General features: G+C 36.0%; 1 protein-coding gene and 1 pseudogene across 1 annotated transcript; both read left to right on the top strand.

The window, feature by feature from the left end:
- Positions 1–1,680: 1,680 nt before the first annotated feature.
- On the top strand, positions 1,681–2,943 carry LOC109162817 (flavonol sulfotransferase-like). The gene has a single exon (XM_019311509.1). It carries the CDS (start codon positions 1,737–1,739, stop codon positions 2,730–2,732), a length of 996 nt encoding a protein of 331 aa, XP_019167054.1. The 5' UTR covers positions 1,681–1,736; the 3' UTR covers positions 2,733–2,943.
- A 1,431-nt stretch (positions 2,944–4,374) lies between these two features.
- LOC109162819 lies at positions 4,375–5,222 on the top strand (annotated as a pseudogene).
- Positions 5,223–14,654: the final 9,432 nt, after the last annotated feature.

The raw sequence follows: 14,654 nt of genomic DNA on the forward strand, positions 1-14,654 counted from the left end.
ATATCTGAAAATTGGGCACTATCATTTTGTTTCAATACTAAGTATTGAGATCTTTAATGTTCTAGACTCATGATCAATAATAATATAATTGTTATAACCAATCAAGAACCAAAGGACTTGGATTTGGAAAAATAATAATTGACTTTTGAATCGTATCAAGTCAATTTCGCATTGGAGTCATATAATTTGTCCTAGTTCTTTTATCATATAATTAGTGCTAAGGATTCGCCTTCCGACCAAAATTATATTTAAAAATCAGTCTATAGCTTTATGTATAAGGTATGAGATACATCTTAATATTCATGACACATCAAATAACCACCAGTTTGACAATATTGTATCAAATGCAAGTTCAACAAATAGCATATATTCAAAATCTTTAAAAAAAATAAATGAAAACCTGACAATGTGCCTTTGATATGCTGTGTTGGTAGCTCGTATCTCAATGAACTTGTAATTATCGTGTTTGATGCTAAAAAAATCTGGTGCATCACCAATACCCTATGCTATTCACGAATCAGGCTGGCAACATTTCAGCAATTCTTTAGTTCAGTAAAAGTCTCATTAGCATTAATCACATTTGTATTCAAAGCTTGTGACGGTCCTGATGCCAAAATTGGGTAATAAATTAACTATGTTACTAAACACTCAATATGTGAGACATGCTATTCAGTTTTATTTGACAATATACATTCAATATGTGAGACGTGTTATTCAGTTTTATTTGACAATATACGCTCAATATGTGAGACATGTTATTTAGTTTCATTTTATACATACTGCAGCTTCATTTCAATACAACTAAAGTGTCATTTCAATTCAATTACAGTTTCATTTGATAATATAAACACAATATGTGAGACACATTATTCAGTTTCATTATAGATATACTGTAGTTTCATTTTATTCTGAACACAGCAAAAATATGAAATTTGTTAAAATTTAACGGTTGTAAACGACACCATTTTAAGACCATGGTCCACACAATGCTTATAACAACCGAATATTAACTAAACAGATGGATAATTCTTCATCTTGTCAGCAAAACATTCTAAGTGAGCCAACGGGCAAAAAAAAAAAAAAAAAACAACAACTGATGTTTGGTAATTAGTACTTAGTAGTGTGTTTGAACTTTGAATTGCTATTTTGTTATATAATGTTTAGATTTTGGATTTGGACTATGTGAATATGTATTGTTTGATAGTGTGTTTCGAAAAATAGGAAATGTTGAAAATTAGAGTTCTTAAATCGAACCGAACTAATTCCGAACTGAAACTGGACATTTTCAAATCAAACTGAATTATAGTGCTAAACCGAATGGTATCAATTGTTTTGAATACCAAAATACAGATATCGAAATTGAAACAAAAAAAAAAAAAAAAAAAAAACAAAAAACAAAAAGCGCCACCTCTAGTTTTTTTTTTTAACCTTTTACCCTTAAACAACAGGAGTTATGTACTATCCCCATGGTTATGCCCGATTTCAGTTGAGGAGAATGATTTAACCTAACCCTTTATACAGGCTTTGGAACCAAAATCGGAACCAGAACTGACCATACGATTTCAATTCCAATCCAGTTCCAATAATAAACGGTTCAATTCGAACCGAACCATGATCATGCCTATGCAGTCTTTAATTTGAAACCAAGCATCAAGCATGAAGCATCATTATATATATGCTTTATTACTTAGGATTCTCAACTCCTTATCTCTTTACCATCCATCCACCGTCCACGCATGGCATCCCCAAACCAATCCTCTAGTGATGAAGCCAAAACAATTTCAGAAACACTTATTCCTGAGTTGCCAAGAGAAAGGGGATGGGTAGTTGATGGAGACATTCATTTGCTGAATGGGTTTTGGTACCCAAAATGGGTCATCCATGGCCTCCTAGCACTCCAACACCACTTCAAACCACACCCCAATGATGTTCTCTTAGCCAGCTACCCCAAAGCTGGAACCACTTGGCTCAAGGCTCTTCTCTTCAGCATTGTGAACCGGGCAAAGTACAATGGAATTATGCACCCTTTGCTCACCTCAAACCCTCATGAATTGGTCCCCTGGTTAGAGACTTACGCCTCCACCAATCCCACAAACCCCAGGCCACCGGATTCTTTCTTGTTCAGTACCCACCTCGCCTACCCATCATTGCCTGAACAGATCCGCAGCTCTTCTTCTTCGTGTCGGATCGTGTACGTGTTTCGAGATCCCAAGGACGTTTTTGTTTCTTTCCGGCACTACCATAACAAGCTGAGGCCAAAAGAGTCGTCGTCGTCTTCCTTTTCTCTCCAAGAGGCTTTCGACCAATTCTCCCGCGGCGCCTCGCCTTTCGGGCCCTACTGGGATCACTTCGCCGGCTACTACAAAGCTAGTATCCAATTCCCCAACAAAGTGTTCTTCGTGAGGTACGAGGACTTGAAGACAGAAGCCGTGTTTCACGTGAAGAGGCTAGCGGAGTTCGTGGGCTGGCCTTTCTCTGAGGAGGAAGAGAAGGAAGGGGCGGTGCAGAAAATCATAGATTTTTGCAGCTTTGAGAAACTGAGCAATTTGGAAGTGAACAAAAATGGGTCATTCATTCGAAACCTTGAGACGGGGAGGATGGCTAGGTTTATAAACCACGCGTATTTCAGGAAAGGCGAGATTGGGGATTCCAAGAACCATCTTTCGGAGGAGATGAGGGAGATTCTGGACCAAATAACACAGGATAAATTCAATGAAATTGGTTTAATTTGACAGCATTTCTGCCCCGGCCTGCATGCCCCTGGTTAAAACTAAATGAATGATTCAAGTTCATCAGATCATTTTCTGTGGTTAATTTATGTATGTTTTTATCTCTAAACTAGACCATTTGTATTTAATTTTATGTGCCATGACAAATAATGTTGCTTAGCTTGCTATCTCTGTGTATTTCCAATGGTTGAAGAAGAGAGAGTTTTTGTCTAGACATATGAGCAATGTAAACCTTTTCTCTGTAAAATCTCTTACGCTCCTCAGTAATAAGTTCTTGCCGACATTTTTTTTAACATTTGTCCTTACTACATATATCTTATCTTATCTTATCTTACTATATAAAAAAACCACTCACCTTGGAATACACAATATCTTACTATATAAAAAAGCCACACACCTTGGGATACACAATAGAGCCAAAAATTCCTGCTCAATTAAAACGACAGAGTTTTGGTAGCATTAAACAATAGTAAGAAATATCTGCATTAAAAAAAATAAGAATGATAAAGACTTTTGGATTTCCGATCTACAACCTTTGGTTATCCGATTTCCTATAATTTATAGGAAGTCGGATAACCAAAGGTTGTTGATCGGGAATCCAAAAGTTTGGTATCCAAAGTTTTAACATTAATTACCTTTGTACAACTATAAAACACCTATTGATATCAAATACAAACACTTGAAAATTAAAGATACTATCACAATACAAATTTCAAGCATCATTCCTTCGAAAATCACTCGTGCTATAAAACACATCTCTGCATTCTTGCCCGTAAAATCTCTCCTTCGAAAACCAACCGTGCTATCAATGTTTGATGTGTAAATATGAAATTTCAGAAAGAAGAGGCAGTGAATCAATCAAGTATAAAAATTGTGTTATCCATGATCAAGATTCGAGAGGTATGCATAGTAATGGTTTCTTATTTAATTTTCTATTTTTTTTTCATTTGTATAAATAGAGTATACTATGAAAATTCTCAATGATCGAGAGCATTAGTATATGTTCATTGTCCGGAGTTGCTTTATAATCAAGACAAAGATCTAACATCTAAGTTTGAATCCCAAGAAGAAAATGGAGACTTTGTTGAGGTACAGTTTCAGTCAAATTGATTAGTGGTGGCCTTCTCAACCGGAGAAGGCAACCCAGATTTGGGTTGCCTTCTCGGCCAGAGAAGGCACCCAGATTTGGGTTGCCTTCTCCGGCGGGTGGCCTTCTCCGGGAGGGGTCTCCGTGACCGGCGACCGATCGCCGGTCACTTTTTTATCTGAAAATATGTCGGAATGTCGTCGGATTTGTAATGACCTGGAATAACGGGTCATTTACTTGTATTTGGACTTCATTGCATCTAAATACATTGTTTAGGGGTGTAATTGCCTCTTAAAAAAGTTAGAAAGCCTAATTGACTTTTGAGCAATAGTTTGAGGGCTTATTTGACCATTTTTCCTAAAAAATATAATAAGTTGTACGATATATTTCTAAAGGTATGTCCTTGCGGACATATATAATTAATACTTGGTCCCCACACATGTACAATTATTGTAATAAAAAATATGATAAATTGTACCATATATTTTTAAAGGGATGTACGATAGCTTAGTAAACTTTCAAAGGATCGGATTGGGATAGCCTTATCTCTTTCGTCTTTCCCATCCCCATGTTATGATTTTGACATATATCCATGAATTGATTTCTTCATTATTGATCTCTTTCCCAGCCATCCCCATGGAAGCCCCAACCCCAACCCAATCCTCTACTGAATCCAAAACAATTAAAATTCTCGATGAGTTGCCAAAAGAAAGAGGATGGCTAACCAAGGAAGAACCCCTGCAGTTGTTCAATGGGTTTTGGTACCCATCATGGGTCATCCTAGCACTCCAACAACACCACTTCAACTTCAAACCACACCCCAATGCTGTTCTCTTAGCCAGCTACCCCAAATCTGGAACCACTTGGCTCAAGGCTCTTCTCTTCACCATTGTGAACCGGGAAAAGTACAATGGAATTATGCAGCTTTGAAGGGGCGGAGTTCTTGGGCCAACCTTTCTCTGAGGAGGAAGAGAATGAAGGGGCGGTGCGGAAAATCATAGATTTATGCAGCTTTGAGAAACTGAGCAATTTGGAAGTGAACAAAGATGGGTCACGCCAGAGATTCATTTGGACGACGCAGGGGATTCCTATTGCAAACAACGTGTATTTCAGGAAAGGCGAGATTGGGGATTCCAAGAACCACCTTTCGGAGGAAATGAGGGAGATTCTGAACCAAATCACAGAGGATAAATTCAAGGAATTTGGTTTGACAACATTTGGATGTGCCTCCGCTCAAAACTGATGAAGATCGAATCAATGCTTCACGTTCATCATATCATATCATAATGGTCGTATATGATTTTCTGTGTTAATTCTTGTTTTTATCTCTAAACTAGTCAACTAGACTAGACAATTTATATTTCTACTATAAAATTGATAAAATATTATCCTTAATTATTATAAAATATCTCAATTTTTGTCTTCTACAGGGCCAGCCCTGGGGGAAGGGCAGGTTGGGCCCCTGCCCAGGGCCCATCTCTAGAGGGGGCCCATAGGCCATAAGATGGATTGTTATGCTGTGCATGGTGCACACGGTTGCAAAAACGACGTCGTTTTGATTAAAAATGCGCGTCCCAATTAAAAAAAAAATCAGTTTTGATTCCCGTCAACAGCATTATGTTGTTCATTCATTATGGATTTTTAGTTCATTCATTTTGGATATTTAGACGGAAATCAAAACAGATTTTTTTTTCATTCATTCTGGATTTTAAGTTCATGCATTCTGGATATTTAGTTTATTCATTCTGGATATATAGTTCAAATTATGCACAATATAATGTTGTTGTCGGGAATCGAAACTAAATTTATTTTTTTAAGTGGGACACGCGTTTTTGTATCCGTGTGCACCATGCACAACATAATTTGCCCCATAAGATATATATATAAGAGCGCTCATATGTGGTCATGTCATTAGGTGTGGTCGTATCTGTGTCGTTGAATCAGTTTAATCAAACAGCAGTGGTAATTCTGAAGATTTTCGCGTGTTTTGGTAAGTGGGGGTGTTATGGTAATTACAGTGGCCATTTATAGCGGGCGGGTTCCATAATACACCAACAGTGTTGATAACATACACCAATGGTGTAATAAAACACACCACAATGAAATACACCAATGGTGTATTCTCGTGTTATGGTAATTACAGTGGCCATTTATAGCGGTCGGGTACGAGAATACACCAATAGTGTTGACAACATGCACCAATAGTGTAATAAAACACACAACAATGTGATTTTCCCTATTCCGGTGTTTTATAACAAGTTTACCCTTGCAGTTCGCTGGGTAGGAGAATGTGCGCGAAAACACTGAAAAAATCTTGATTAATATGATTCATTGGATCTATCTAATCTAATGGCCTATAATTGATCCTGGGCCATTTCAGTTGTAAGGCTCAAAACAATTTTGTGGGACATATAAGTAAGACTCATTATGTTCAGTTCATTTAAAGTGAACATTGAAGTTATTTGGGAAGTTATGGTGTATGATTAAGATTCCAAATTTATGGACTTAGACGTTTAGTTTATTGTCTAAGTTATTGGAATGCTTCTGTGACTTGACTATCTTTTGGCTATTTTTTGATGAGTGAGAGTGACAGACGTGTCAACTTCAAGCTCTTAGCTGTTAGAGATAGTAATTAAAGTTAACTTATATAGAAGTCATGGAATATAGTTAGCATTATGCTAACATTAATAGATCTCTACTTAAGGCATGCTTATAAAGTTTTAGAGATCATACAGTGTACTCTTTGTACAATTTGGATGCGTTTTCTCCTTCAGTTGTGCACATAATGTATTTTGTTAGGAACATTGTATTAGGATTTTGATGATACCAATGTAATGTAGAAAAGTAGACCCCTAACCATTAGCTTTTTCAATCGCTGCTTTCGTCCTAGACGAGAGCTGCCATAACTCCTCTGTAATTCGCGTTAAGCTAGACAAACACATGAAAATGAATTATGACTAGATGTTAGGGTCTCCAAGGCGAAAGAAGACACGAGACATGAAGAACAACAACGAGAGTCAAGAAGGAGTTGTCAACAAACACGAAAGGACAGTTTTGTTAAAAGACGATCCTTATCAAGCATTACTTCTCTTCAACAACGAGAAGAATGTTCTACCTGTCTGATTTGACAACATCCTAGGACAATAAGGACTTCATCTTATGGGACACACTTTTCAAGAAGCATTAAATGAAGATGTACCATCTCCTGGAGCTAAAGGACAAAACCCTAATGCTTTCCATACCTTCAACGGCTAAATGGTACAACCTCATTAATGGAGCATTTAATGCATGAAGCTCCCCGGTCCTTGTCCAATAGTTAAAAGGTTCGAAAATTTCATCTCCCTCCAACGGATGAATTTTCATCACCTATATAAGCCCACCTTCATCAACTAAGAAGGTGCTGGTTCATTATCACTCGACTTACTTACTTGCAAAAGCTCTTGAAACGCCTACAATTTACTAAAAGCTTTTGTGAACCAGTATTGAGGTGCTAAGTTACTTGAAGAAGATTATTGATCTTTTTCTTACACCTCAAAGGAAGTCTTGCCATTTGTTTGAAGCAATCTTATCTCAGAGTCAAGACTTCATCGTTGGAGAATTCAAAAAATCATTTTCTACCAACCTCAACTCAGGAGAAGAAGTTGATAGAGGCGGAGTAAACTCGAGGAGTTGAAAAACCTAGAGGGGGGCCCATAGGCTATAAGATGGATCGTTATGCTGTGCAACCACGTGCACCAACCACGATGCACACGATTGCAAAAACGACGTCGTTTTGATTAAAAACGAGCGTTCCATTTATAAAAAAAAAAACTCAGTTTCGATTTCCGTCAACAGTATTATGTTGTTCATTCATTAAGGATTTTTAGTTTATTCATTATGGATTTTTAGTTCATTCATTCTGGATATTTAGTTCATTCATTCTGGATTTTTAGTTCATTCATTCTGGATTTTTAGTTCATTCATTTTGGATATTTAGACAGAAATCGAAACTGATTTTTTTTTCATTCATTCTGGATTTTTAGTTAATTCATTTTGAATTTTTAGTTCATTCATTCTGGATATATAGTTCAAATTATGCACAGTATAATGTTGTTGTCGGGAATCAAACTGAATTTATTTTTTTAAGTGGGACGCGCGTTTTTGCATCCGTGTGCACCATGCATGGTGCACACGGATGCACGGCATAATTTGCCCCATAAGATATATATATATATATATATATATATATATATATATATATATATTACTTAGTATATATTTAAAACAAAATTGGTTAATTGCTTTTGATGACTTCTGATCAAAGTCGAGAAGACGGATGAACCAAAGAAGAGACGTCGCACACACACCGCCTAGGAGGGTAAAAGTCGTTGCCTCTCCGGTCGCGCCTACGCCACATCAACTATTCAAATCTTCTCAACGGTAATAATGAAGTTATTAAAAGCTCAGAAGCTAAATAACAATGGGTAATAATCGACAATCTACTTCGACAATTTACAAATAACAAATCTTCTCTGCAAATCTACCTATTATACCAATACTATTTTGACACTCATTGACAATCGCCGGTTACTCCGGTCAGCCGGTGCTTCGCCGCACCTTCACCACGCCTTCGCCCAATCATCTTCGGCTCTTCGCAGTGCCTTCGCGACTTCACCTAATGCCCTAATCGGCTGCCTAATCTGCAATTGCAATTTGCAAAGGTATTTTATGATTTGAGATTTTTTATTTTTTAAAAAAAATTATGATTTAGGAATTAGGTCGTATTGTTGAAAACTACAATTTGAGATTTTCAGAATTGTGGAATGCACTGAATTGTAGAATGCACTGTATTGCAGAATTAGGCCGTATTGTTGAAAACTATGAATTGTAGAATTGCAGAATTCTATAATGACATGTTTGGTTCATGGAATAGGTCAGGAATGGAATAATATTCCTTGGAATAGACTTATTCCATCATTTGGTTGGATCATTTTGTCATGGGAATAACATGTCTGGGAATGAGCTATTACCTTCGCAAGGGGAATAGCCATTCCTAGGGGGGCCTTGATATATATATATATATATATAACATTCAGTATATCATAATCATATTCATTATTATTATTATTATTATTATTATTATTATTATTATTATTATTATTATTATTATTATTATTATTATGTATAAGGGTATTTATGTCTTTAAAACCTATTCCATTTCTATTCCTTTAACCAACCAAACACTGGAATACAATTACTAAAGTCTATTCCTTCAGCCAACCAAACAACAGAATACAATTTATATTCTATTCTTTACATATTCCATTCCCTGTGGAATAGCATTTCTATTCCCTTCAAATTCATTCCGTGAACCAAATGTGCTGTAATTGTAGAATTGCGGAATTAGGCCGTATTGTTGTATTGTTGTTTTTGAAATCCTAAATTCCTAATTGTCACTTTTCTATTTAAATAATTAAATAAAATAAGAATTTAGTTTGCAAATTAGCCGATTAGAAATTGGCAAATTGAATGGTTTGGTGGTTTTGTATTTTGAGAAGGATATGCTAGAGAATATTAATTTTGATGCAATTATTGATAATTTTGCATCGAGTAAAGCATGTAGAAATTTTTTGTCATGATTATTTTTGAATTTAAAAATTTTTAAAATTTTTTTAATCTTATTTCATGTTATTCGATATTATCATTTTTTTAATATTATTGAATTTAAATATTAGTTTTTTATATTGGGCCCTTTTTTTAAATTTTGTCCCGGGCCTATAAAATGTTTGGATCAACCCTGGTCTTCTATGATTCAAAAACCTTATATATACACTGAGCATACACGATGGATTAAATTTATATTATTAATATATTAAAAGTACATTAATTTTTTACTAGATGTACATTATTTTATAATATACAAAATATGGTCAGCATATTGTCCACACAATAATGATTGAGTTAGGTCAGTTTGGGCCAATTCAAACACAAAATTTTGGCCTAACTCGAGAACAAGTAAATGATTAAAACCACTTGAGCTTTTTTCTTTATAACTAGTAGATTATAAGTACGATGCCCAGATAAAATTTTGTATTATATATTTAGATAATAAAATTAAAGATGAAATTATAAAAAATTTTAATATGTGAAAGTGTACATTTATTTGATTATAAGATTAGTGAAAAGGTATCACTCAATTAATTGAATAATATATGACTCATTTGTCTGCAATTATTTTGAAAAAATTCGATATGTAATATGATTTATGTAATCTATACTTTATATAAAAACAAAATCCTACATATAGAGCTTTGGGGTAAAAACATAACATAACCAGTTTGGGACTTAGCATCATGGGAATCAAACAAAATAGCCAGTACCCATGTAACCTATCAAATACCATATTATTAGTTTCCCACATAAATGTTAAAATCATTGTATCTCGAAGATATTGGAGAATATGTTAAGCACTATTTCAATTTTCAATATCTCATTGTAGAAAGAGCACTAAATGTTGCTAGCAATTTCATTGCAAATATCAGGCCTGGTGCGATTATAGAACTTCTGGTCCTAAAGTAATGCTCCAATGACAATGGAATAATGGAAATTTGGTCATAATGTATCTTCATAATCTTCTTCGAGTCTAAACGGTTCCTTATCTACTTCTAGAGATTGGACAACCGTTAGTGTGATAAGTAAATGATACTTATCAATATAAAACATCTTCAAGACATTTTTCATGTAGGCTAACTGGTGTTTAAAAACTCATTCAATGAGAAGCTCGATCTTCAGGTCGAGACAATACTTGGGTTAACCAAGTCTTTCATTTCAAACTCCGTCTTTAGGTATGAGCAAATATTATCAAGCTCTTTTGCATTTCAATTGTATTTATACATAGACTAAGATAATAGATAAATAACTCCATTAGCAACTCCTTAATGAGCACATAATGACATATATGATCTACATATTCCTTCTTCAAGAGGAAAAACACTAAGTTAATTATTAACTTTTCAGGTCATATAAAGACCTTTGTAATTTAAAATATACATGTTGCGATTTTTATTTTCTCATTTCAAGAATCATGATTCCATAAGGGATTTCTGAAAATAAATATTTACTGCATATCTAAATTTATTATTCTCCAATGATATTATGTAGCGGAACTTAATGTCATTTACCGTAGGAGAGTATATTTGATTAGAATCAATCAAGAGTTTCTGTGTGAACCCATAAGTTACAAACTCGCTTCATATCATATCACCCCGTTATTCTTATTTTCTCTTTCGTGCAAACACCCATTTGTAACATTCAGGGTTAACACTCAATGGTGTATTGTTATAAAGAGAATATATTTGTTTTAGCAAGTCGAGCTATGCCTTAATTGCGTATTTATACATTAAATAGTCATGACACTTCCGGTGCCTAACTCTGGATCTAGATTATCATATAACGAGCAATTTGTAAAGGCAGCTGTGTTGTCGACAACTATAATATTTTTATCATAATTTTTTCCAATATTTATAAAATTCATGTCAATTTCTAAATCAACCAGATTGTTATCATTTCCCAAAGATATTTAGATCTGGTCGTTCCGCATCCCTAGTATTATGTTTGTTTGGTGCACCTATAAATTTACTAGGGTTTTTCGTCATCTGGACGAACGTCTGCAGGACATAATTATTCAAGGCATTTCAAGAGTGACAATGTATCTTTACTAGATCTAGTATTATGATTCTTGTCTCTTACACCAATAGATCTCCTACACTTCTGGAGTCAAGGAGTATCGATAGATATATTTGGTCCAAGTTGGGGAAGGTACATGGGACCTAGTCACTCTTTTATATATTTGGCAGATTATTTGCTAATGTCGCAGATAGTGTAACACCCCCGATTTTCATGACATTTAAAACTTAAATATGCAAGATAATCTAACCACAATCATAAGCAAAACACATCGGAAGTCTATATATATCAAGCTGGAAAACGGAGAGTGTTATGCCACGTCCACACTAAGTGAACGCACAGGAAACAACATCACAATATCAATCTAAGAAGTCTATCAAAAGAGGCACACAGGCCCAAAACATAACTAAAAGAGTCTGGGGGAACTACACTAGCCATCTCTATATCGCGCTCGCCACTACTCGGGACCTGAAAAGCACATAAATAAATGGGACGACGCCTGGTCAGCGAATAATGCTGGTAACCCATCAATACGCGTCAATAACATATATAGGTGGATAGTTTATTACAAAATCATTTTGAAACGGAATACTGTATATATCAGTTCAAAGCGAAAGATAAAAGTCAACCACAAAGACTCTATATCACTCACAACAAGGACAAGGGGAAACACATCCCAAACACATCAAGACACGAACAACAACAGAACAACTCAACAGTGCACAAGATGTAATCAACTGATCACAAATTAAATTACCACTTGACATACCCAACAGATAAGGATAAACATCCACACACTGGCACTTCATGCCACAATGACACTTCATGTCACAAGTTCCAACCTTATGTTCTGTTCTAACCTTATGCCTACCCCCAACCTTATTACGGTTCCAACCTTTACCTCCGAGTGCCACCCTATACTTCCAACTCCAACATTTTGCCTCTGGGAACCGTCGTTCCCCCTCCAACAACCGCCGAACGCACAGTACACGAGGGTACATTACAAGATCACATCACAAAATCGCCAAACCGTGTGAGCTATACTCGATAAAAAACCACCAAACTCATGCATGGTCACCACGAGGACCACATCTGTACCTTGGTGATTAATGTCCCATACGATTAATCGTGCAATCCAGGTACAGCCAACACACACAATCATCGTAGGAATCAATCAATGGATCACAACAAAGATATGAAACCATACTCAATCAAGGAAGGACTACAATCCGACATCAACAATGATCAACACAAGTTATCATCCACAATAGGGAAGAACAAACCACACACGCTAGCATTTTAACATCAAACTAGCATGTTTATCAAACGGGTAAACAAAACATAGTTCCGAGGAACACACAAGACTCATCATGGTTCAACGAATCACAATATTGAACACTTAGCACGATTCAAGACACCAAACCTACATGGATTCCTACCATATAGTTCTAGACATACAAAACATCAAGAAGACACTCAAATAGCCCAACAAAGAACATCGGGAAGTCAAAACATCAATTACCGAGTCAAAAGAATCACGGGGAACAAATCCCCACACAACACTAATACTGTATCCGCGGGTGGACCCCCACCCGTGGTTCCGCTCGCGGGAACCATGTCCCTCAACATACGTATCCCGCGGGTGGGGCGGCGGGTGGTGCACTACCCGCCGTTCCGCCGGCGAGTACAATACCCTGTACAAAAATATCTCTTCGGGGATTTTCAACAACAAGCTCAAATTCAAGTCCAAAACACCTAAAATCTCACCAAATACAACAAAATGACTTGAATCAATGGAATAGCCAAGCAATGGCATACAAGAATCCTAATAACAAGCACTAGATATGCATTCTCACAAGACAATGCATCAAAACCCACATTTCATAGCAAAATCACAAGTAGAATCCAAGAAATCATCATATAGGTAAGAAAAATAGATTTTGTAAAGTATGAGTTACCTCTTGTAGACAAAACCTTCACTTAATAACACTTCTCAAAGCTCCTAACAAGGTTCACCTTCAACACCCACTTCAAGAACACACCAAAGGACCATAAAGATTTCATCTTTAGAAAAAGATACCTTAGAAAGCACTAAAAACACAAAAGGAACATAGATCTTACCCTCCTAGATACTCAAGAGTAGGAAAGGTGGAATCTTGGAGACAAACTTTGAAGATCTTGGAAAGCCCAAACTTAGCTTGAAGGAGAATGTAGCTAAAATTCTAGAGAGAAGAAGGAGCTTTTGTTTTGGGAGTGTTAGGGAAAGAATGAAAGGTGTCTTCTAGGTTAGCTTGGAATACAATCATGAGGTGAAATGTCTTCATTACCCTTACAAAGATGGAAAAGTGTAAGGGAACAAGGGAACTATTCACAAAGCTTAGAGTACAACTCATTGAATTGGGTTGACTAGTCAATTACTAGTCCCCGACTATTGAATTTTCAGGATTTTAGGAATTAAATTATCAATTAAGCTAGGATTAATTACTTAATTAATCCTTAAATGGAATTCGGATTTACGGGGTCTCACAGATAGATTATCTTCTGAACTTCCAGTTAATTCAGTCTAACTAGTACGTGGATTTCTTAACTAATGAAGATCTTTCCATTCCGTGTAACTTCTCGGCATTTCATTAAATTATCTGGGCCCATATCTCCCCCTGATGACGTGAACCGATCTTGATCCCCTATCATGGGCTCTAGGTATTTAGATAACAGACGAAGGTTTATGACCAACATATATACCTAGTTCCTTTGATAGCCCTTAGAGGTACGCTATGGTTGTGCCATATGAAAATAGACTGCACACTAAAATAATAAGGCAGATAAAGAAATATTTGTTTTGAAAACACGTACTAGGTGTAGGGGGGGGTATAATTGTGATATGCAGTGAGTCAGATTTAGATTGTAGGGGGGGGGGGGGGGGGGAGGGGTATAATTGTGATATGCAGTGAGTCAGATTTAGATTCAATACAGGAGTATACCAAGTTTAATATCCCCAAAACATATAGGGCAAATTTTGACAGATCCACCAACTAATGTCAAAACGCCAAAGTCATTGTTTGGTTAACAGCGGTTTGGAGCAGCGGATTGCTCCTTGTTTGGTTAACAGCGGTTTGCTCCAAACCACTGATTTTTGAAACACTGCATTTAGCAGCGTTTCACTTTAGCATTTT

This window comes from Ipomoea nil, unplaced genomic scaffold (genome assembly GCF_001879475.1).
Source record: "Ipomoea nil cultivar Tokyo-kokei standard unplaced genomic scaffold, Asagao_1.1 scaffold2957, whole genome shotgun sequence".
Lineage (NCBI taxonomy): Eukaryota > Viridiplantae > Streptophyta > Magnoliopsida > Solanales > Convolvulaceae > Ipomoea > Ipomoea nil.